Source organism: Trichosurus vulpecula, chromosome 4 (genome assembly GCF_011100635.1).
Source record: "Trichosurus vulpecula isolate mTriVul1 chromosome 4, mTriVul1.pri, whole genome shotgun sequence".
Lineage (NCBI taxonomy): Eukaryota > Metazoa > Chordata > Mammalia > Diprotodontia > Phalangeridae > Trichosurus > Trichosurus vulpecula.
In genome coordinates, this window is record NC_050576.1 from 403,283,013 (window position 1) to 403,307,281 (window position 24,269).

The following is a 24,269-nucleotide window of genomic DNA, read 5'->3' on the forward strand; positions in this document are numbered from 1 at the left end:
CCCACCTGGTGGGAGGAATTAAGCGGTGGATCAGAGCAGGACTGAAGAGCCTGCTGAAGATCTGAGTCCAGTCCGGGTGGGGGTTCCTGGGGAAGGAAGAGTGCTGGTGTGGCAGAGCTCGCTGTAATAGCTCTGGAATCAACAATGCATCCCCTCAAGCTTGGAACAAAGTACTCTTTACTCTACAAGCAGTCATACCCTGCTGAAAAACTCAAGGGTCAAGTAAGTTGCCTGGGAACATGGCCAGGCAGCAAAAACGCACCCCGATTCAGCCTCAGACTTTGGAATCTTTCTTTGGGGACAAAGAAGACCAAAACATACAGCCTAAAGAAGACAACAAAGTCAAAGAGCCTACAACAAAAGCCTCCAAGAAAAACGTGAACTGGTCTCAGGCCATGGAAGAGCTCAAAAAGGATTTGGAAAAGCAAGTTAGAGAAGTAGAGAAAAAATTGGGAAGAGAAATGAGAAGGATACGAGAAAACCATGCAAAACAAGTCAATGACTTGCTAAAGGAGACCCAAAAAAATACTGAAAAATATACTGAAGAAAACAACACCTCAAAAAATGGCAAAAGAGCTCCAAAAAGCCAATGAGGAGAAGAATGCCTTGAAAGGCAGAATTAGCCAAATGGAAAAGGAGGTCCAAAAGACCACTGAAGAAAATACTACTTTAAAAATTAGATTGGAGCAAGTGGAAGCTAGTGACTTGATGAGAAATCAAGATACTATCAAACAGAACCAAAGGAATGAAAAAATGGAAGACAATGTGAAATATCTCATTAGAAAAACCACTGACCTGGAAAACAGAGCCAGGGGAGATAATTTAAAAATTATTGGACTACCTGAAAGCCATGATCAAAAAAAGAGCCTAGATATCATCTTTCAAGAAATTATCAAGGAGAACTGCCCTGATATTCTAGAGCCACAGGGTAAAATAGAAATTGAAAGAATCCACCAACTGCCTCCTCAAATAGATCCCCAAAAGAAATCTCCTAGGAATATTGTTGCCAAATTCCAGAGCTCCCAGATCAAGGAGAAAATATTACAAGCAGCCAGAAAGAAACAATTTAAGTATTGTGGAAAAACAATCTGAATAACCCAAGATCTAGCAGCTTCTACATTAAAAGATCGAAGGGCTTGGAATATGATATTCCGGAGGTCAGTGGAGCTAAGATTAAAACCAAGAATCACTTACCCAGCAAAACTGAGTATCATGCTCCAAGGAAACATATGGACTTTCAATAAAATAGAGGACTTTCAATAAAACAGAGGACTTTCAAGCTTTCACAGTGAAAAGACCAGAGCTGAATAGAAAATGTGACTTTCAAACACAAGAATCAAAGAGAAGCATGAAAAGGTAATGAAGAAAAAGAACAAGAAAAAGAAATCGCAAGGACTTACTAAAGTTGAAGTGTTTTGTTTACATTCCTACATGGAAAGATGATGTGTGTGATTCATGAGACCTCAGTATTAGGGTAGCTGAAGGGAATATACATAAATATATGTGTGTGTGTGTGTGTGTGTATGTGTATGTATGTATATATGTATGTTTACATATATATGTAGAGAGAGAGAGGGCACAGGGTGAGTTGAAGATGAAGGGAAGATATCTAAAAGAAATAAAATCAAATTAGGGGATGAGAGAGGGAAAAAGGGAGAGATAGAATGGGGTAAATTATGTCGCATAAAAGTGGCAAGAAAAAGCAGTTCTGTACGAAGAGAAGAGAAGGCAGGTGACGGGGAATGAGTGAATCTTGTTTTCATCAGATTTGACCTGAGGAGGGAATACCATACATGCTTAACTGGGTATCTTACCCCACAGGAAAGAAGGAGGAAGAATTTAAAAAGGGGGGGATGATAGAAGGGAGGGCAGATGGGGGAGGAGGTAATCAAAAACAAACACTTTCGAAAGGGGACAGGGTCAAGGGAGAAAATTCAATAAAGGGGGATGGGTTGGGAAGGAGCAAAATACAGTGAGTCTTTCACAACATGAGTATTGTGGAAGTGTTATACACAATGATACACATGTGGCCTATGCTGAATTGCTTGACTTCTTAGGGAGGGTGGGTGGGAAGGGAAGAGGGGAGAGAATTTGGAACTCAAAGTTTTAAAAACAGATGTTCAAAAACAACAAAAAAAAAGTTTTTGCATGCAACTAGAAAATAAGATACACAGGCAATGGGGCACAGAAATTTATCTTACACTACAAGAATGGAAGGGAAAAGGGGATGGGAAGGGAGTGAGGAGACAGAAGGGAGGGCTGACTGGGGAACAGGGCAAGCAGAATATACGCCATCTTGGAGTGGGGGGACAGTAGAAATGGGGAGAAAATTTGTAATTCACACTCTTGTGAAAATCAATGTTGAAAACTAGGTATAATTTTGAGGAAGGTTCCACTTATTCCTATGCTTTCTAGTGCTTTTAATAGGAATGGATGTTGTACTTTGTCAAAGGCTTTTTCTGCGTCTATTGAGATGATCATATGGTTTCTGCTAGTTTTGTTGTTGATATGGTCAATTATGCTAATAGTTTTCCTAATATTGAACCAGCCTTGCATTCCTGGAATAAATCCTACCTGGTCATAGTGTATTATTCTCGTAATGAGTTGCTGCAATCTTTTTGCTAATATTTTATTTAAAATTTTTGCATCAATATTCATTAGAGAAATTGGTCTGTAATTTTCTTTCTCTGTTTTAACTCTACCTGGTTTGGGTATTAGTACCATATTTGTGTCATAAAAAGAATTTGGTAGGACTCCTTCTTCACCTATTTTCCCAAATAGTCTACAAAGTATTGGAATTAGTTGTTCTTTACATGTTTGATAGAATTCACATGTAAAACCATCTGGCCCTGGAGATTTTTTCCTAGGGAGTTCGTTGATGGCCTGCTCAATTTCTTTTTCTGATATGGGGTCATTAAGAAATTTCACTTCCTTCTCTGTTAGTCTGGGCAGTTTATGTTTTTGTAGATATTCATCCATATCTCTAAGGTTGTCAAATTTATGGGCATACAGTTGGGCAAAATAATTCCTAATTATTGTTTTGATTTCCTCTTCATTAGAGGTGACCTCACCCTTTTCATTTTTGATACTGGTAATTTGATTTTCTTCTTTCTTTTTTTTAATCGAATTGGCCAAAGGTTTGTCAATTTTATTGGTTTTTTCATAAAACCAGCTCTTTGTTTTATTTATTAATTCAATAGTTTTCTTGGTTTCAATTTTATTAATCTCTCCTTTGATTTTCAGTATTTCTAATTTGGTATTTAATTGGGGGTTTTCAATTTGCTCTTTTTCTAGCTTTTTCAGCTGTATGCCCAGATCTCCTCTTTCCCTATTTTATTCATGTAGGCATTTAGAGATATAAAACTTCCCCTAAGAACTGCTTTTGCTGCATCCCATAAGTTTTGATATGTTGTTTCATTATTGTCATTCTCTTGAATGAAATTATTAATTGTTTCTCTGATTTGTTCTTTGGCCCACTCACTCTTTAGAATTAAATTATTTAGTTTCCAATTAGTTTTTAGCTTATTTTTCCATGGTACTTTGTTAAAAACGATTCTTATTGCATCATGATCTGAAAATGATGCATTGACTACTTCTGCTTTTCTGCACTGGATTGTGAGGTTTTTATGCCCTAGTACATGGTCAATTTTTGAGTATGTGCCATGTACTTTTGAGAAGAAAGTATATTCCTTTTTATCCCCATTCAGTTTTCTCCAGAGGTCTATCATATGTGCCTTTTCTAAAATTCTGTTTACCTCCTTAATTTTTTTCTTATTTATTTTGAGGTTAGATTTATCAAGTTCAGAAAGGGGGAGGTTGAGGTCTCCCAATATTACAGTTTTGTTGTCTATTTCTTCCTGTAACTCCCTTAACCTCTCCTCTAAGAATTTGTATGCCTTACCACTTGGTGCATATATGTTAAGCAATGATATTGCTTCATTGTTTATGGTGCCTTTTAGCAGGATATAATGTTCTTCCTTATCTCTTTTAATTAGATCTATCTTTACTTTTGCTTTGTCTGAGATTAGGATTGCTACACCTGCTTTTTTTACTTTAGCTGAGGCACAATATATTTTACTCCAGCCTTTTACCTTAACCCTATGTGTATCCCCCTGTTTCAGATGCGTTTCTTGTAAACAGCATATTGTAGGATTATGGTTTTTAATCCATTCTGCTATCTGCTTCTGTTTTGTGAGAATGTTCATCCCCTGCACATTCAGGGTTATGATTTCTATCTGTGTCTTTTTCTCCATCCTAATTCCCCCTGTTTATGCTTTTATTTCTCCCTTTCCCCTTCTCCTCCTCAACAAAGTTTTGCTTTTGACCGCCACTTTCCTCAGTTAACCCTCCCTCTTTATTCCCCTCCCTTATCTTACCGTTACCCACTTGCTACTTCTCCTCTTCCTTCTGCCCACCCACCTCCCTTTTTCCCCCCTTAACCTCCTACTTCCTGTAGGATAAGTTAGATTTCTAAACTTATCAGAGTATGTTATTCCCTTCTTGAACTAGATCAGATGACAGTAAAGCTCAAATACTGCTCTTCTCCCTCCCTTCTTTCCCTCTACTATAATATGTTTTTGTGCCACTTCCTTTGGTGTAATTTACCCTTTTCTACTACCTCCTTACCACTTCCCTCATAGCCCTCCCTTTATATCTCTTATTTATATTTTACATCTTTACATCAGTTAATTTATACAGGCATTCACAACCTATGTATATCCCTTTCATTTGTCATAATACTTGTACCATTCACAAGAATGACTTATATATGTATATGTGTATATATATATATATATATGCATAAAAAACATACATAAGATGATATAATCCCACATAAAGATGTAAACCACCTGCCCTTACTGGTTAATAAGGTTTGTGGGGTTTTTCCCCCTGGTTACCTTTTTATGTCTCTCTTGAGTTTTGTATTTGGAGATCAAATTTTCCTTTGAGTTCTGGCCTTTTCATCAGGAAGGTCTGGAATTCCCTTATTTCACTGAATGTCCATCGCCTTGCCTGGAAAATTATGCTTAGTTTTGCTGGGTAGTTGATCCTTGGTTGTAGTCCCAGCTCCTTTGCCCTTCAGAATATCATATTCCAATTTCTCCTGTCTTTTAATGTGGAAGCTGAGAGATCCTGCGTGATCCTGACTGTAGTTCCACGATATTTGAATTGCTTCTTTTTGGCTGCTTGCAGTATTTTCTCCTTGAGTTTATAGCTCTGAAATTTGGCTATAATATTTCTTGGTGTTTTCAGTTTGGGATCTCTTTCAGGGGTGATCGGTGAATTCTTTCAATGACTATTTTGCCCTCTGGTTCTAGGACCTCTGGGCAGTTGTCTTTGATAATTTCTTCGAAGATACTGTCAAGGCTCCTTTTTTCATTGTGGATTTCCGGTAGCCCACTAACTCTCAAATTGTCTCTCCTGGATCTGTTTTCCAGGTCAGTTGTTTTGCCAATCAGATATTTCACATTTTTTTCTATTTTTTCATTCTTTACGTTTTGTTTTATTACTTCTTGGTGCCTCATAGATTCATTAGCTTCCACTTGCTCAAGTCTAATTTTTAATGAGTTAGTGTTTACATTTTGCTTTTGAGTCTCCTTTTCCAATTGGTTGATTTTGCCTCTTAGGGTGTGATTTTCTCTCTCTAGATTCTGAATCTCCGTAGCCATTTCGCCAATCTTATTTTCCATATTTTCTTTTAGCTCCCTAATTTGGTTTTTAAAATACTCCTTTAGCTCTTCCAGCAGTGCTTTTTGGGCTGGAGACCAGTTCATATTACCTTTTGAGGTATCTGATGTATCTACCGTGTCATTGCTATCCTCTTCTATGTTGATATTTTGATCCTGCCTGACTCCATAAAAAGAATCTCTTGTCCTCGGTTTTTTTGTGTTCTTCTTCATGTTGGTTTGCCTTTTGCTGGCTTTACAACGAATTTCTATCTGTGGGTCTCAGGGCTTTCTGTCCCAGCTTTCTTATTCTGGGGGTTGTGAGTCTAGAATTATAACCTTCAGTTTCCTGAGGTGTGGGGGAGGGGTCTGGCTCCCTGGCGTCTCACTCCCTATGGGTGCTCTCCAGAAAAGGCACATATGATAGACCTCTGGAAAAACTGAATGGGGATAAAAAGGAATATACTTTCTTCTCAAAAGTACATGGCACATACTCAAAAATTGACCATGTACTAGGGCATGAAAACCTCACAATCCAGTGCAGAAAAGCAGAAGTAGTCAATGCATCCTTTTCAGATCATGATGCAATAAGAATCATTTTTAATAAAGTACCATGGAAAAATAAGCTAAAAACTAATTGGAAACTAAATAATTTAATTCTAAAGAATGAGTGGGCCAAAGAACAAATCAGAGAAACAATTAATAATTTCATTCAAAAGAATGACAATAATGAAACAACATACCAAAACTTATGGGATGCAGCAAAAGCAGTTCTTAGGGGAAGTTTTATATCTCTAAATGCCTACATGAATAAAATAGGGAAAGAGGAGATCAATGATCTGGGCATACAGCTGAGGGCGGTTTGGAACTATGCCCAAAGGGCTATAGAAATGTTCATACCCTTTGACCCAGCAATACCACTTCTAGGGTTGTATCCCAAAGAAATCACGCGAGCGGGAAAGGGACCCATATGTACAAGAGTATTTATAGCAGCTCTCTTTGTGGTAGCCAAGAATTGGAAAGCAAAGGGATGCCCATCAATTGGGGAATGGCTGAACAAGAGGTGGTATATGAAGGTGATGGAATACTATTGTGCCATAAGAAATGGGGATGATGCAGACTTCATAACAACCTGGAAAAACCTACACGACATAATGCTGAGTGAGCGGAGCAGAGCCAGGAGAACACTGTGCACAGCCACAGATATATAGATTCCGTGAGGACCAACCCTGACATACTGCGCTTTTCTCAGCAACCTAAGGGGCCAGGACAACTCCAGGGGACAAACAATGGAGAATGCTATCTTCATCGAGACAAAGAACTGCGAAGTTTGAATACAGACTGAGGCACACTACATGCTCGCCTTTTCTGCTTCTCTTTGGTTTTTGTTTTTGGGGTTTTTTTTTTTGTTTTTTTTTTTTGGTTCTGTTTCTTCTTTCTCATGATTCATTCCATTGGTCAAAATTCTTCTCCACGACTTGACTAGTGCATAAATTAATTCAATGCGAAGTTATACATGACAGTTATATGAGACTTCATGCCGTCTTGAGGAGGGAGGGTGGAGGGAGGGGAGAAAAACTGGAACTCAAAACTATGTAGAACCGTGTGTGGTAAACTAAAAATAAATAAAGAAATTTATAAAAAAAAAAAAGAATAAAAAAAAAAAGAAAACTAAGTATATTAAATAAATTAAATTAAAAAAAAGAAATACTGAAAACCAAAGAAGAGATTAATAAAACTGAAATTAACTATTGAAGTAAAAAATAAAACTAAGAGCTGGTTTTATGAAATATACTAATAAAACTGAAAAGCCTTTACTTAATTTTATTAAAAGAAAAAGAAAACTAAATCACCAGTATCGAAAATGAAAAGGGTATATATACCACTAATGAAAAGGAAATTAAAACATTAAGTAGCAATTATTTTGCCCAGCTGTATGCTCATACATTTGACAATCTTAGTAAAATCGATGAATCTTTACAGAAATATAAATTGTACAGATTAACAGAAGAGGAAGTAAAATACTTGAATAACCCCAATTCAGAAAAAGAAATTGAACAAGCCATCAAGGAACTCCCTAGGAACAACTCTCCAGGACCAGATGGATTTATAAGTGAATTCTATCAAACATTTAAAGATCAATTAATTCCAATACTGTTACACCCAAACTGAAGCACACAATGAAGCCCACCATTTGAGCCCACCATTAATCCCCTTTGAGTCCATCATTAATCCCCTTCATATTCTTGTCTTTGTCTCTGCCCTACACCCTGAAATGGCTTGAAACTGCTTAAGGCATAATTCTGGGTACTGCCCAAGGCTAGTCCCCTGACCCCCACTTTCTCATGATTCAGCATTCCGTATATTCTCTCTACATCAGCATTACGTGCAAGGATCAGTTAGTTGCTAGGGTAAGGTATGGGTTTATTCTGGGGAGGAGCCCCCAGTTGCCAGGTGGCCCCACAGCCTGGGTTATGGTGCAGCTATTCTGCAGGCCAAGCTAGGTCCCTCTACCCAGACCATAGCTGATCAAGTAGAGGTTACTTTCTGGGAAATTCCACCCTGAACCCTCCACCCAGTTATAGGAAACTGATTATGACCCAAGAGGGTCACCCATTCCAGGAAAATGAGCACCCTGTGTCATAGGATGGTCGCACTCCTGAATCTTGCCGTATTTCCAAACTAGCTCTGAGCTGATGAATTCATCCAATGGCTGATCTTTGCTTCTGTACGTCACTGCTTCTGCTAGCGACCCTCCCTAATTGTGTAATTATGGTTTTTGCCTTTATGAGCTTTGTAGTCACTCAATTTGGGACTGCCTGATTTGAGTATACTTTGGGTATGCACTCCAGGTAGTCGCACGCTTGGCCAATAAATCCACACCTAAATTTACCATGGACCCAGGTCTCATCTCACTGTTATTTTCTACACAATACTATATACAATTTGGGAAAATAGGCAAAGAAGTCCGGCCAAATTCTTTTTATGATACAAATATGGTAGTAATACCTAAAATGGGAAGAGCAAAATCAGAGAAAGAAAATTACAGACAAATTTCCCTAATGAATACTGATGCAAAAATTTTAAATAAAGTACTAGCAAAAGGATTACAGCAATTTATAATGAGAATAATACACTTTGATCAGATAGGATTTATACCAGGAATGCAGGGCTGGTTTAATATTAGGAAAACTATTAGTATAATTGATCATATCAGCAATTCTAAGGGACTCAGGATAGAAAATGCCATCCACATCTAGAGAAAGAGTTACGGTGTCTAAATGTATAGCAAAGCAGACTATTTTTCTTTTTTGTTGTTTTGGTTTTTTTCCTTCTTTCTCATGGTTTTTCCCATTGGTTATTAAAAAATATACAACATGACTATACAATATGACTAATGTGAAAATACGTTTAATAGGAATGGATATGTAGAGCCTGTATCAGACTGCAGGCCAACTTGGGGAGGGAAGGGGGCGGAAAGGGGAGAAAATTTAAAACTTATGGAAGTGAATGTTGAGAAACTAAAAATAAATAAACTAATAAAAAAAAAGACTAACCCAAATGGCAAAAGAGGTCCAAAAAGCCAATGAGGGTAAGAATGCCTTAAAAAGCAGAATTGTCCAAATGCTTGTTCAAAGCTCACTGAAGAAAATAACTCCTTAAACATTAAAATGGAGCAAATGGACTTCTATTCCTATAAATTTAATTCCATTCTGTATATATTTGAGAAATGAGGTTGTAATCTTTTTTTTCCTCAATTTTCTGCTTTCCTTCCAATTTTGACTGCATTGGTTTTGTTTGTGCAAAACAAATTTTACTTTAGTGTAATTAAAATTATCCATTTTACATCTCATAATGCTCCCTATGTCTTGTTTGGTTATAAATTCTTTCTTTATCCATAGATCTGACAGGTAAAATATCCAATGCTCCCCTAATTTGCTTACAGTATCACCCTTTATGTCTAAATAATGTAGTCCACTCCACTCTCACCCCAGTGAGACAGACTTATCCTGCTGGCCTTCTAAGGTATGTAGGGCTGAAAAATTGTTTCATTTGTTAGTTCTGTCATTTCAGAATTTGTTTTGAGGCAGTAACACTGCCTGCAAGGGAATTTGGAAGAGCTCAAGCCAATCCCTGCCTTTACTCTGCCATCTTGGCTCTACCCTACAAATTCTTAAAAGAAAAAAAAAGTTAGCTAGCAACCCATTAGTAGTATAATGTATTAAAGTGGATAAATCATTGGGCAAGGAATCAGTTGACCTGGGTTAGTATTGTATTTAATATGTTTGACCAATTAATTGCTTTGGAACCCAGTTTCCTCATCTATAAAATTAAGTGTATTACATTAGCCAGTATCTGAAATCCCTTCTAGAACTAAAACATGCTTCTTTTAAAAATGCTGAGACAATAGTCACTTAAGATTCAGGAAATTCCAAACTATCCTTTTGTTAGACAAGGAATCTACTTCTTACCTTCTTTTCTATTTCATAATACCAAACAGACTGCAAAATATTCTCAAGAAGCGCAAAGGAAATTTTGTGCTTAAAGGTTTTGCATCAGTAAGCACAAAGCAAGAAACTAAATCAATGATACTAGAAAGTGTTATTTTATTTTATTTTCAAAGAAGGAAGGAAGCTAAGTGTGCAAATTTTTCTATGTCATTCTTGTTCTAGAAATATTGTAAGGGTTAATCATTAGATGCTTTGAACTACCTGTTCTTTGACAACCCACTTTCTCCATCTTCCAAAAGACACCTTTTACCCTTGTGAGATATACAAAAAAACACGTTTCCAAACAGGTGGAGGGAAGGGGGTTTTCTTCTCCAAGAACTAGTCTGTTTTTGCAAAAACAATTCTAAGAAAGGGGAAAACAAACCAGTCTTAAGGGAGTTTGTGGTTAAGATAGAGAAACTGGGTCAGCTAGGCTTCAAACACACAGGCTTCATTACTATTACTTTCTCCTCCCCTCGGAGGAGCTATGGCTCATTTTAATGCACATGTGATCTATGGGGAACACATTAAGAGGGAAACATGAAGTAGGCATACTGGGAAGTTGTAACCATCAGAGTACTCAGCCAATGAGGAAATGAGGGAGGGACTTCTCATTTTGGCTTGAGGATTTAAGCTGTCAGCCTTCACTCTTTGGTGCATGTTGTTGTTGTTGTTAAGGCAGCACACCCACTTCTTGCAAGAAATACAGGATAAATGAGCTTGCCTCATCTACCTTGGGAGTCTGTCATTCCTTTGAAAATTTTATTCCTAACACCCTTAAGCTGACAACTATATTTCAAATAAATTAGATTACACACCTATGGTTTACTAGGCAATAGTCAAGGTGATAAAACCTACATTAAAAACCAATTTTAATCATTCAAAGCTACTAAGCCTTTGGCTCAATTTAAGGGATCTCTGTGGCACTTGGGAGTTACTACATTAATGGGTTGCCAATGACAGCCCAACTGTTAACTTTTGCTTTGCTTATACAATTTTGACTTGCATTTATTTTGCATTCTAAATTCAAGCACTTCAGCTAAACTAAATTTGGGAGTAAAACTTTTAGTAGAAGTATGCATTCACTTATATTTCTAGGTATATGCATCAGCAAGGCAATAATAACAATGTAGCTGATAATTGCCAAAATGCCTATGTTGTTCTGTATCACAAAGTATATGAGACTCTCCACATAGAAGGTAGAAAAAGTAAACCATTTATTCAGACACCAGAGAACCATATTCCATAACCAAATGTTCAGCTCCCACAACCAGTTAGCCCACTTCATCATAACAGCAAGGAACTTAAAACACCATATCACCACATGGAGCCTCCCCATCCCAAAATCCCTCTGACCCCCTGCTGGGGTCTTCCTCAAAACAAACTCACACTACAGCTAAGTCAGTCTGTTCAGTTCTAACCATCATGATGGTAGCCATTAGCAGCCATAACTGCTCTCTCGTTCTGCATTTCCTGTGACATAACCTTCTTTTCCTGTCAGGAAGATCCTCCCACCACATGTGGCTCCCTGTGATGTAAGCAGGTCACATGGCCTATTAATGGGTGGGAAAGATCTTCAAATCTAAACTGCTACTACAGTATACCATTCAGGGAAAAAGTCACTTTACTTGAACCAGTCTCTACATATAGGTTATTTCTCTTAACATGGAAAAAAAAAAGTTAACAGTCTTCTTTACTTAAACCTTAAAAATTCCACAGTCAACAACAACAAAAATTCTATTTTTACATAAGATACCTAACGATATCCTAGAGATCTAGCCACATGAATTTTGGAGAGAATTTCCCTTTGAAATGATGGTGGATACACAGCCCAGATGTTAAGAATACATTAAAATTTTAATGTCATTAAAAATTAGAAGAGAAGGAGGTCATATAGCTTGCACAGCTATAAACTGGAATTGTCTTAACCAAACAAGGGATAAAGACAATTGCAAGGATAAAATCTGATTACACAATATTGGAAGGCTTTTGCAGAAAGAAATAATATAACTAGGATAAGAAGGGAAGCAGCTGAATATGGAAAAAAAATCTTTCTATCAAATTTCACAGATAGGGGTTTGGTATCCAAGTTGTATAAACAACAGAAATATATAAGACTGAAAGCCATGATCACCAGATAAGTGGTCAAAAGATATGAACAAACAGTTCTCAAAAGAATTGCTAACTATTAGTAACAATATGAAAGAATGCTAAAATAATGCAAAAGAAAACAACCCTGATGTTTCACCTCACACCCTGCAAATTGCCAAAGATGAAAAAAGATAGGAATAGTCAATGTTGAAGTAGTTGTAGAAAGATATATTGTTAATCGAACTGTGAATAAGTATAAACATTCTGTAAGGCAATTTGGAATTATGAAAACAAAATGAGTAAAATGTCTTGGCCCAAAGATTCCACTGCCAGAACCTAATGAAGACCACTGATTTAAAAAAAAAAAAGCATCATATAGAGAAAAATATTTAAAGCAGGACTTTTTGTGGAAGGAAAGAACTAAAAATATATGCTCATCAACTACGGAATGGTTACATAAATTGAGGTACATGCATATAATAGAATATTAATTACTGTGTTATAAGTGGATGAATATTCTAAATATGAGAGGTATGGAAAATGGTATGGAAAAACTTATATAAATGGATGCAGTGCAATGCCCGCAATACACAAGACCACAACAATATAAATGAAGATAACAATAATCACAAGCAAAATTACAAGGCATAGCATTGGCCCCACCAAAGAGATATGAGAAGCTACCTCCTTCCCACTTGTTTGCCATTTAGAGTCCACAGGTGTGGAACATAACATATACAGTCAGATTTTTTTCCAAGTATTAATTGGCTTTTGCCAATTTATTTCTCTTTGTGTTCTTTTTTCTTTAAAATAAATTTTGATTCTCTAGGAAGAGGAAAAAAGGTTTGGAAGAAGGAAAGATAGAGGGGAAATTGAGGCAACGAAAAAACAAAAGCTATCAATAACAATGTATTTAAAAAATTAAGATAGTCGTGAATTGACTATTTCTGACAGACTTTGTCTCTTCCATCTCTAATTGCTTTTTAATACTAAAATTTCCCTTTAATATTAAAAAGTAACATAGGACCTATAACATATGTAAAGGTTAGTATAGTGTAAAAAATACTAATAAATACAGGAGTGAATCAAACAAATACATTATTGATAAAGTACAATTATTTTCCCTCCAGCTATGCTTGTCACACAAATGTCTACCTTTCAAATAGATAATTTCTCTCACAGTACAGAAAGCCAACAATACTAAGGTTTTTATCAGAGGCTATTTGCACATTTTTTAAAAAAATTAAAAAAATTCTAAAATTCAGTTAATTAACATCTGCACCAATGTTTTAAGCTACTGTGCAAATAATTTATGCATGTTACATACAAATACACACCCTCTTTTCTGTTTGGTTTCCATAAACGGAAAAACAAGGGATTCACCTTGTTCTCCTTGGTTGAAGGACTTCAAGTCACACATAGTTCACTAGGTTTTACACAATTCAAATTTACTCTCACATTTCTACTTAATCTACCTTTAAGACACTGATTACTCTTTGTATATGGCACTACATACTAAAAAGAGAACAATTTACCTGGATAGGCACACTGTAGAAGAGCTATTGATTTACCCCCTGGAGCAGCACACATATCCAAAATTCTTTCCCCATTTTGCAATTCCAGAGCCAACACTGGGAGAAGGGAGGAAGCATTTAGAAGATAATATCCTTTGAGTTTACCAGACTGATGTCTCTCTGAAGGTATTCGTCCAGGAATTTTACTAATGTAGCATATCAGTGATTTAGGACAGTAGGGAAAATATCCTTGAAGAAGGGTGTGATATCTCTTCAGGTGTAAATCTTTCTCCAGTGCAAAAGGATAGCTGAATCTATTAAAAAGGACTGCATGTTGCCAGCATGCTGGGGATGTTAAGATATCCCTAGAAGTAGAAAAAATTAGGAAAAAGGTTAACATTATAGACATTCATTTTAAAAATAATTATTAATTACAAAGGCAAAATCCAAGTTTAATTTCCAGCTAGTGGCTCTCTGAGCAACTAAGTAACAAATTGACTTGTCTTTATATCACTTTCCATCTATTAAATGGGAATACTATAAGGTCTAACTCACATCAGAGTGTGTTGCATAATGAGATTTAGTGCAAAATCTTGTTGCTAATGCAGTATAGGAAATTATTATTAATATCTGAGTACACATGAATTAAATGTTTTCCTGAAGAGGTTAAATGGTAGAGGAATTCTGATGTTAATGTTAACAATTATCATTAGAGAAATGCAAATCAAAACAACTCTTAGGTATCACCTCATACCTATCGGATTGGCTAATTTGCCAGAAAAAGGAAAATAGATACTCGTCCAAAATGAAACCCTTTCTTTACCCAAAATTTAACCCCCTTCCTCATTTCCATATTACTATTGAGGGTACCATCATTCTTTCAGTCAGCTGTGTTTGCCAACTTGTTGTAATTTCTTTCCCTACCACATCTCTCCAATATGACTCATTCTCTCCACCAACACAGCTACCACCCTAGTTCAGGGCCTCATTACATCTTGCCTGGACTCTTGCAATAGACTTCTCATTTGTCTCCCTACTTAAAAGTATCCTCATACTCCAATCCATCGTAAACTCAACCGACGTAACTTCCTATAATATAGATCTAATAACGAAAAGTCCCCTATTCAATTAATTCCAATGTCTCCCTGATACATTCATGATCAGACATAAAAGTCCTTTTGCCATTTAAAGGTCCTTACAATCTGGCCCTCACTTTCTAATCTTTTTATATTCTATTGCCCTCTATTATCCATCCACACTGATCTACTTGCTGTCCTTCAGACATGACACTCTATCTCTTATCTCTGGGCTTTACACTGACTGTTCCCTGTACCTACAATGTTCTCTTTGTCAATCTCAGATTCCTAGATCCTTTAAGATTCAGTTCAGTATCACCTCCTCTAGTATAATCCCAACCAGGGAATGCCATCCCATGTAAAGTTAACTTCCATCTGCTCTGCATGAGACTCCTTATTTCTGATTTGTATCCACTGTCCACTTCTATCTGAATGTAAGCTCCTTGAAGGGAGGGACTGTTTTTGCTTATTTATCTACTTAGCACTTAGCGCGAAGCCTCTGTAAGCACTTAGTAAATGTTTGATGATTCTGGACATTTCTGCTTCAATTTTTCTTCTTAGACCTGTGATTTCATTAGTACAGGGAACTCTTCATGAGGAAACTTATCAATATACATCAGTAACTGTTCTATAGCTTACAGTCTTTGACAGCTGTCTGGAAATTTAAGGGTTACGTGCCTTGCCCAGAATCACACAGCCAATATGCAGCAGGTACTGAACTTGAAGTCAGGTCTTCCTGATTTGGAAGCCAGTTCTTTATCCACTACATCATACTGTTTCTCCATGCTTCTATTAATGAATCCTAAATTTGTATTAATTTTTTCAGTTTTCATGTCACATTGTTGATCTGTGTTGACCTTGCAGTTCATTAAAAACCCCAGGACATTGACTGCTACAAGTTACCTCTTCCTTATCCTGTGCTTGCATAGATGATTTTTTAAAAAATCAAGAAGAGAAGGGACAGCTAGGTGGCACAGTGAGTAGAGCACCAGCCCTGGAGTCAGGAGGACCCAAGTTCAAATCCAGCCTCAGACACTCGACACACTTACTAGCTGTGTGACCTTGGGCAAGTCACTTAACCCCAATTGCCCTGCTTCCCCCCTCCAAAAAAATTTAAAAATTATAAAAAATTCAAGTACAGGACTTCAAACTTATCCTTATTAAGTGCTCCCTTACCAGTTTTATCCTTTTGGTCTACTCTTGAGGTTTCAAACACACAGCCCTCCCTGAAGTGTGCTGCACCAGATTACAATGTAATCGTAATTTTTAAGAAAATGCATTTTTAAAAACAGAACGTAGATAATGTTAACGTGTAGTTTTCTAAGTCAATATGTGGTCCACAGTGATCCTTACATAAGATTTAATGGCCCCCATTTCTATTTGGGTTCGACATTACTAGTCTAGTCTACCAGAATCTTTTGGACATAAAGGGTCTATCAATCACCATAGTAACTATTGCTCCTAGTATCTTGTCAACCATAATTTTGATAAGGATATCATCTATGCCTTCATCCAAATCATTAATAAAAATATTTATAAAATTACGTACAGAGCCCTAGACGACTCTATCATAAATATCCTTTCACATTAACATTAATCTACTCATCATCATTCCTCTTTGGGGCTAGGCAAGTCACTCACTTTCAGATTTTATTTAGGGTAGCAGACGCACTTGACATCTCCTCACTTCATCTTGGCTTTTGTTTCCCTGTTAATAATTTCCTTCTTTTTCCTAATCTAAAGTTCATTCCTCTGGGTTGAGACAACAGAAACAAAACAGGACCTGCGTAGTCCTGTCTCCTTTCTTTTATATGATTATCACTGACTAATCTTTCCTTTCTTTGGATAGTTCTCTTGCCACAAACATAAAAAAAAAGCCTTTTCTGTTGTCTTTAATATTCACTGCAAACTTGGTTGGTTCTCTATTTCAATGTTCCTAACATTTTAATAAGGATTCATCCTCAATAACATATTCTTGCTTCTACCTTCTGAATATTTTCTTTAAAATTTGAGTCAATCAGTTACTTCCCTATCTCTGAAAGCAGATTTCCTTAAAAAGTTCTCCCTTATCTTCCTCATCATTTATGTATAAAAAATTCTTTCTTGAGATTATTTTATCCATCAAGCTGGATTCCTCTGTAGAATTTTAGGCCATGGACCCTACCTACCCCTCCTCAATCTGAAATCTTTGAAAATCTGCTCTCTCAAATATTCTCTTTTTCCCTATGTGGAAAACTAATTGGCACATACAAGATTCAAACCCTTGACCTTGGCCTCATCAGCAGCAATTAGGTTAATCTATTCAGAAATGAACTTTCTAACCAGCAGAAAAGTGAGTCATCATAACACTTACAAATGACAAAATTTCTTTCAGATACCTGTATTTGTTAAATGTTCACCCTCATTCTCTTCTGTCTTTTGAAAATGTTTTGAAGTTATCTTTTCCTAGATGAAATGAAGTTTGAAATAAACGCAGTGATAAAGGGGGGGGGGAATAAAGAGAAAGAAAGATGATGCCCTTTGAAGGGAAACTTAAAAAAGAAAAACCCACAAGGCAGTATTGTCTTTAAAAATAGTATTTTGTAATTTCAGAAATTAAATGTTAAGTACTTACTTTCTCACTTAAAAAATGAAAAATGTTTATTTATTAAGCTGTAGTTAATTCTGCCAAACACAGAAATCTTGCTGGTGTCAGCAGGAATTAAAGCAAGTAGCTAAGTCCAGTTAGAAATATATGACTCAAAATACACTTCGAATTAAGTAATTCTCATTACTCCACAAGATTTAGTGTTCTGGAAACTGTTTCTCCTTCCCACTCCCATTTAAGACAAAGACAACCTCAGTTCCACTCACCATAAAATCATATTGATACAATCTGCAAATTACCTACAATTCCAAACTATAACTCTCTGGCACTTTCTCTGGTAGAAATAATCTCTCATAGTATTAATAACATGTTTATACTAACCTAATTGTAATCCATGAATCTCCAAGCTCTTTGACATACTGCTTGTCAAAATGATCCAACACAACTTTGCAAATCTGTTTTGTAAGTTTCCTTTCAGACTGTGGTTTCAGCTGTGGCAGAGAAACAAGGAAAGATTACTGAGATATACGGGAGTTATTTCATATTTATTAACCCTAGACAACACACAAAAAAAACTATGGAGTTTTTCCAACTACTAATAAAATATTTTAACTGACTTGCTAGCAATTTTTTTGTTTTGTTTTCTTCGAGAGGCTAAGTGACTTGCCCAAGGCCAAATTTGAACTCAGGTCTTCCTGACTCCAGGGCCAGTGCTCTATCTACTGTGCCACCTAGCTGCCCCTTCTTGCTAGCAATTTTTGAAAATACAGGTGCAATATTAAGCTTCAAAAGCATAATTATTATGTTCTTTAGCACTAAGTGGTCGACAAAACCGAAATAACCTTTTGGAGTAGCAGAGGCACTGGACTTGAAATCAAATCTGGGTTCCATTAATTCTTCTTTGACACTGCTCTAAGACCGTACAACGTAATCTTTGAGACTGTTGCATCTGTAACATGGGGAGTCTAATAATCTGCCCTTCCAACCTCACTGGGCTCAGGGTTAATTAGCAATTTTAAAAGTTAAGGCTAGAAAGGTCCTTTAGAGATCACCTGGTCAACCCAAAGTCATTTCTGTAAACGAAGAAACTGAAGTCCAGAGAAGTCACTTACCCAAGCTGACACAAGTTAATAGTAGTTGTGAGAGGCACTAATATAACGGTGATTTTGTTTTATATTTCTCCCATAATTTACTCAATGCTGAAATAAGATCCTCCAGAGAAGCTAATAGAGAACAAAGGAAAATTGAATACTCTAAGGAAAGTTCCTCTAGAAACTCAGGTACAAGCCGGTGGGAAGCAGATGTGATTGATGAGATGGCATTACCCTTAAAACACTCTGTGTCGGCTATTACTTAATCCGCCAGCTTCGAAAGCAGACTGGGAACAAATAAAGTGCGGAGCATTAATACGGGGCATTACAGTTTAAGAAGCACTTTACCTACATTGCCATCTGAGCAACGCAATAACCTTGAGGGAGAATACAATTATTCCAGTTTTTAAAATGAAAAAAATGGAGGCAATGAGGTTAAGTGGTTTGCTGAGAGTCACGGGCAGAATACTCCCAACTCCAAACCCTGTGCTCTCTGCACTAAGACAGCCAGTTGCTTAGAAGCTGATCTCTGTGAAGCAAACGAGGGGCTAGCAACAGGTACAGGGGTCAGTGTGGGAATCGCCAACCAGACAGGGAAAAAATGCTTTTCCTGCTGGAATCCAAAGCAAGCTCCGCCAAGCGTCCAGCCCTACAGCGCGGAGGGATGCATTGGATCAGGTCCTCACCCGGCTCAGCACCATCCCGTCCAGAGGAGTCCCACAAGGACGACTCCGCGGTGATCAGCAGCGGGGTTCCAAACGGTCTCACTTAACCAGCAGACACGTTGCAACACTCTTGGCTAGAGAGAAGCTACTACCGTTCACGATGCCGCAGTCCAATCCCTTCCGCCCAGACCACGCTTCGCCTCTCCCCTTGCCCAACTCTCGCGCTCTTCGTCCGTCCCGATCCCGCAGAAAACGGGGAATACAGATGAGACATCAAATAGAGATCTTGTTACATTACCATTTTGGAGTGTTTCACCAAAAGGTTCATGTTTTGGAGGCTCAGTTATCTCCGGGGCTTTCCCCACCAACTAAAAGAAAACAGAAACATTCAAAAATATCACAGTGCTGTCAACGTGTAGGTCTGCTCAGAGTATCCTTGTTTCATTGGATAAACTTAAGGGCCAAATGAACAATAATGAACGACAATTCTAGATATCTTTATATCTGTTTGAAATGTATTCCAAGTTATATTTTTTTAATTAAAGGCAGTTAGGTTCATTCTTTATATATCAAGTTTTACTCACAGAGAATAAAAGGAAAAAATTTAGCACAACATTAATTAATATAGCTTTCAGATCTAATTGAGGATTACTAAGAAAAATGTCAAAAGAAATCTACACACTCTAATTTCAACCATTTTGGAGTCAATACTATAAAATTAAGAAATCAGATACTCTCAGTAGTTTCTTTAAAAATATTATGGATTGAATCAAAATTATACAAGCAAGTCTACGTAACTGAGCTCTAATGTATGGATGTGAAAAATAGTATTCTAAAGGGTATCAATTCATCAATTCACCATTTTGTGCAGAGATCTTTAAAAGGGAACTGGAGGGAAAAATATACTTCCTGTTTTCACTATGAGGATTGTAAGGTTACCATGCTAAGGTTAGCATGACTGACATTTTTGGGGGGGAAACGTGAAAACCTGCTAATTTACGACTTAGAAACTGTTCAAAAATGTTTTGAAAAAAAAATTTTTTTCTTTCTGATTACTCACCAGGTGGAGGATATTGGGATGATGTTAGAACCTTTGCATCACAGTCTCCTGTATTAAACTGGTACTATCCGGGAACTTTTGAATTGGAATTTCTTGGTTTTCTTTCTATTGAGATCTATATGGAATGTAAATATTAAGTGAAGAATAAGTGAATTGACACATGGTACGAATTGTAACATACGAAGATGAGTAACAATTTCTGTTTTAAACCACGACTACTGATACTCATCCTCTATGCTATTCTTCCATCGGGAGGTAGAAGTGACCTAAGATCCATGAAAACAAAATTAAAGTTCTACTAGGTCCTACACCAAGCTGGGAAAGTTTTTAGGACAGGCCAGGCAACAGGCTTTCTGGCTTTGAAGTTTACCTTGCTGTTAGAGAGATACTACACAGGAGGCACTGGAGGTTTGGACTCCAGTCTTTTAACAGGCTCACTCTTGATTTGTAAAGGGACAAGGTCAAAGGAGAAAATGGAATAAATGGGGGGGGGGAGGGATAGGATGGAGGGAACTATAGGAGAGAAATATCTTTCACAACATGACTATTATCGAAGTGTTTTGCATAATGGCAGATGTATAACCTAAACTGAATTGCTTGCCTTCTCAGTGAGGGTGGGTGAGAAGGGAAGAAGGGAGGGAATCTGGAACTCAAAGTTTTTAAAACAAATGCTAAAAACTGTTTTTACATGCAACTGGAAAATAAGATATACAGGCAATGGGGTATAGAAATCTATCTTGACTAACAAGAAAATAAGGGGCAAGGAGATAGGGTGGGGTGGTAGAAGGGAGGGCAGACTGGGGAAAGGGGTAATCAGAATGCATACCGTCTTGGGGTAGGAGGAGGGGAGAGATGGGGAGAAAATCTGTAACTCAAAATTTTGTGGAAATGAATGTTGAAAAAATAAATAAATCTTAAAAAAATAAAAATTAAAATCAGATCATTCAATGAGTCAATCAATAGTAAACAACTGTTAAATGCATTAAAATAAAAACAAAAAAATTTACATGAAATCATGAAGAGAAAAATGAGCAGAACCAAGGGAACATTTTATACAGTAACAGCAGTACTGTTTTCAAAACAAACTCAGTAAGTTATTTTGACTATTATAAATACCCAATTAACTATAAAGGTCATATGAAGAAAGACAGTACCTGTATCCAGAGAAAGAACTGATAAATAGAAATATATGTACAATGATTTATATATATATATGCATATATATTTACATATATATTATATACACATACAACTATTTGTGTTTAATGGAAGCTATCTCTAGGGTGGGGTCAGGGGGGAGGATTTAGACAAAAAGAAGAAATCTACAAGATAATTTTGTTGTATATTTAAAAGGAATAGCATGTTGTGCATAGTACATTGGCAATTTCATGTACGATTATCTTTTTTTGTACTACATTATGGAAATGCTTGCTTTATTTCATAAATATGTGTTAATTAAATAAAAAGAAAAAGAAAAAAAAGTTCTGTTAGCCACAGGTTTAATACCTCTACTCTATGCCACCTCTCTCTCATCATGCCCAAAACGGAACTCATCTTTCAAAAGCCATTTATCTATTCCTATCAAGTGTACCATCACCTCTCTTCTAGTTATGAAGGCTTGCAACCTCAGTGTCATCCTTGACTCCCTACTATCCCTACCCTACTACATACAACTAGTTATCAAATCTTAAAGTTCCACTTCTATAATATCTCTTTTATATGCCCCGCCCCATAACTCACACCCTGGCTGTGGCCCTATCTTCTGCTCGGACTATTGCAAAAGCAACAGGTATCTCCAACTTGTCTCCCTCTTTCCAATCCATCCTCCATACGGCTGCCAAAGTCACCCACTTAATAAACTCCAAAGGTTTCCTATTACTTCTACGATAAAAGTGACAACTTGCTCCCAATCTAAGTTTCTGAGCCTTATGATGTTACTTGCCTTCATACACTCTCAAGTCTACTTAGTTCTTGCTGTTTCCCACATGATAGTCCCTTTCCCATCTCTATGCCTTCGTACAGGCTGCCTCTAGGGCTAGAATGGCCTAGAGCTCAGCTAACCTTCCCTGTTCTCTCCAGCTGTTGGGGCTTTTCTCACTTGTCTGCTCCTTTCCAAATTACTTTGTATTTATTCTGTACATACTTGTATGTCTCCCATGATATGACGTAAACTCTATGAAGGCAGAGACAATTTCATTTCAGTTCTTTTATCCTCCAATGCCTACCACCGTGCCTTTCCTATAGCAGTTGCTTAATACACAGACACTACTTGATTAATGGTATGAGCTAATGAAGTATTAATAATTTCCTTAAGCACTATCAACTTCAAGAAAATCTTAAATACCATAGGGCCACATCATTAACCAAGAGAGGAACTGTTTCTCTATGACATCCGAACAACTGATTCATAATGTAGGACAAACCAAACAACCATTTAATTAAAAGAGAATTAAATTAAAAAAGAAAAAAGAAAACAAAATTAAATTAGAAATTAAATTTAAAAAGAAATCAAAAAATCCAGCTAGTCATTTTAGCATCACACAGGCAGAAAAAATGTCTGGTTCACTTTCAGCTGGGCATTGTTGAAGAACATGAGGTGAGCCTAATTATAAAAATGCTTTTGAAACACAACTTGTAATGTTACCAAGAGGGAAAAAAAGAATAAGCCAATAAGAAGATAAAAAACAAGTAAATGAGCAAATAAGTTATCACCTGAATCACTGCATCCAGAGGACTGTTGTTGGTTTGTCTCTTTTTCTTTCTGTACGAGCTGTGTTAATGCCACTGTCTTATGAAGGTCTACAAGTTCCTTATCAGTGCTTTTTTGTCTGCCGTTGCTGGTCTCGCTCTGGGTCTCAAATTGTTCCTGTTCTGTGCTAGGCTTCATAAAAATTTTGTTCACATCTTTATCCATCCTCTGCCTTCTTTTTTCACTCTGACAAAAACAAAGCATAGTACCTTTACTATCACAATGTGTTTAATGTAGTTTCAAAGTCTAAAGCACCGTCTTAAAATAACCATTGAGAAAAAAGGTAAAATTGGATTCTTTTAAAAAAAATGTTAACATATTCCAAGAAATAAGAAACAAAAGCTACAACATAACCCAAGGAAGTGAAAATGAAATCCTAAGTATGTATTTTTTCTTTCATTACAACAGTTTTGAAAGAACATTAGCTGTTTCATAGAAACAAGAAGAAAAAGTCACACATCATAAAAATAAAACACAGATGACTTCAATGTGTGTAGAGACCATCTAGAGGTTTTACAACCTAAAAAATAAGTTGCACTTATTTTCCCTTTTTAAAGTATGATTTACTACAGACCTGCACAATGTGTAGCCCATGGGCTACAGGTTGCGCAGGCCTCATCTACTAAGAAGTGTTATTATAAACATACAATGTGTAATTTCATCATATCAATACTCATTCTGGATTGTTTTTGTTTTTTTGGAGGGGGGAAAGCAGGGCAATTGGGGTTAAGTGACTTGCCTAAGGTCACACAGCTGGTACATGTATCAAGTGTCTGAGGCCAAATTTGAACTCAGGTCCTCCTGGGCTGGTGCTCTACTCACTGTGTCACTTTGCTGCTCCCTCATTCTGGATTTTTAACATAAAGCCTAGTTAACCATGTTCTACAGCAGGGCTGTCCAAAATGCAGCCCACCTAAAGCATAGAAATTTACATAAATGCTTACATAAATGATTAGAGCCTTTGCTAAAATGGCAAATCAAAATATACTGTCTATTGTTTCAATAAAAACCTAAATGTTGGACAGCCCTGTTTTACAATAATGTTTCTCTTCTTTATACTGTGAGATGTAGCATGCTTTATAGGATAGATCACAGTTCTCTATACTCTGTGTGGGCAATTTATTGGAATATTGCTTATAAAAACATCTACTGTAGTATACAAAGGCCATCACCTACAAGCTCCTCAAACAAAAGAAATGTCTATGTCAAAGTATAGAATAATGCTTCATTTTTTCTTTTTCTACAGTGTTCTCAAATAAACAAAAAATGAACATATTTAA

The 24,269-nt window shown here is 36.7% G+C and overlaps 2 protein-coding genes across 4 annotated transcripts in view; both read right to left on the minus strand.

Annotated features, from left to right (window-relative positions):
* NSUN3 (NOP2/Sun RNA methyltransferase 3) overlaps nucleotides 1–24,269 on the minus strand; it is a 74,184-nt gene that overhangs the window by 40,374 nt on the left and 9,541 nt on the right. For 2 of the 3 annotated variants that reach the window (XR_005010161.1, XM_036754317.1), the window contains exons 1-3: nucleotides 19,202–19,543; nucleotides 17,806–17,915; nucleotides 13,783–14,126 (exon numbers count right to left, since the gene is read on the minus strand). Coding sequence is in view for 2 of the 3 variants with exons in the window: in XM_036754317.1 (XP_036610212.1) it covers nucleotides 13,783–14,126; nucleotides 17,806–17,915; nucleotides 19,202–19,216 (469 nt within the window). In the remaining variant the exon portion in view is untranslated. Of the gene's footprint in view, nucleotides 1–13,782; nucleotides 14,127–17,805; nucleotides 17,916–19,201; nucleotides 19,549–20,240; nucleotides 20,356–22,952; nucleotides 23,176–24,269 lie in introns of those variants that run through there. The other variant, XM_036754316.1, reaches the window with a different exon arrangement.
* Nucleotides 19,336–24,269, minus strand: part of ARL13B (ADP ribosylation factor like GTPase 13B) — a 43,129-nt gene continuing 38,195 nt past the window's right edge. The window contains 5 exon segments of the mRNA XM_036755799.1: nucleotides 19,336–19,548; nucleotides 19,765–19,817; nucleotides 20,241–20,295; nucleotides 20,297–20,355; nucleotides 22,953–23,175. Of these exon segments, the coding sequence (XP_036611694.1) occupies nucleotides 19,336–19,548; nucleotides 19,765–19,817; nucleotides 20,241–20,295; nucleotides 20,297–20,355; nucleotides 22,953–23,175 (603 nt within the window).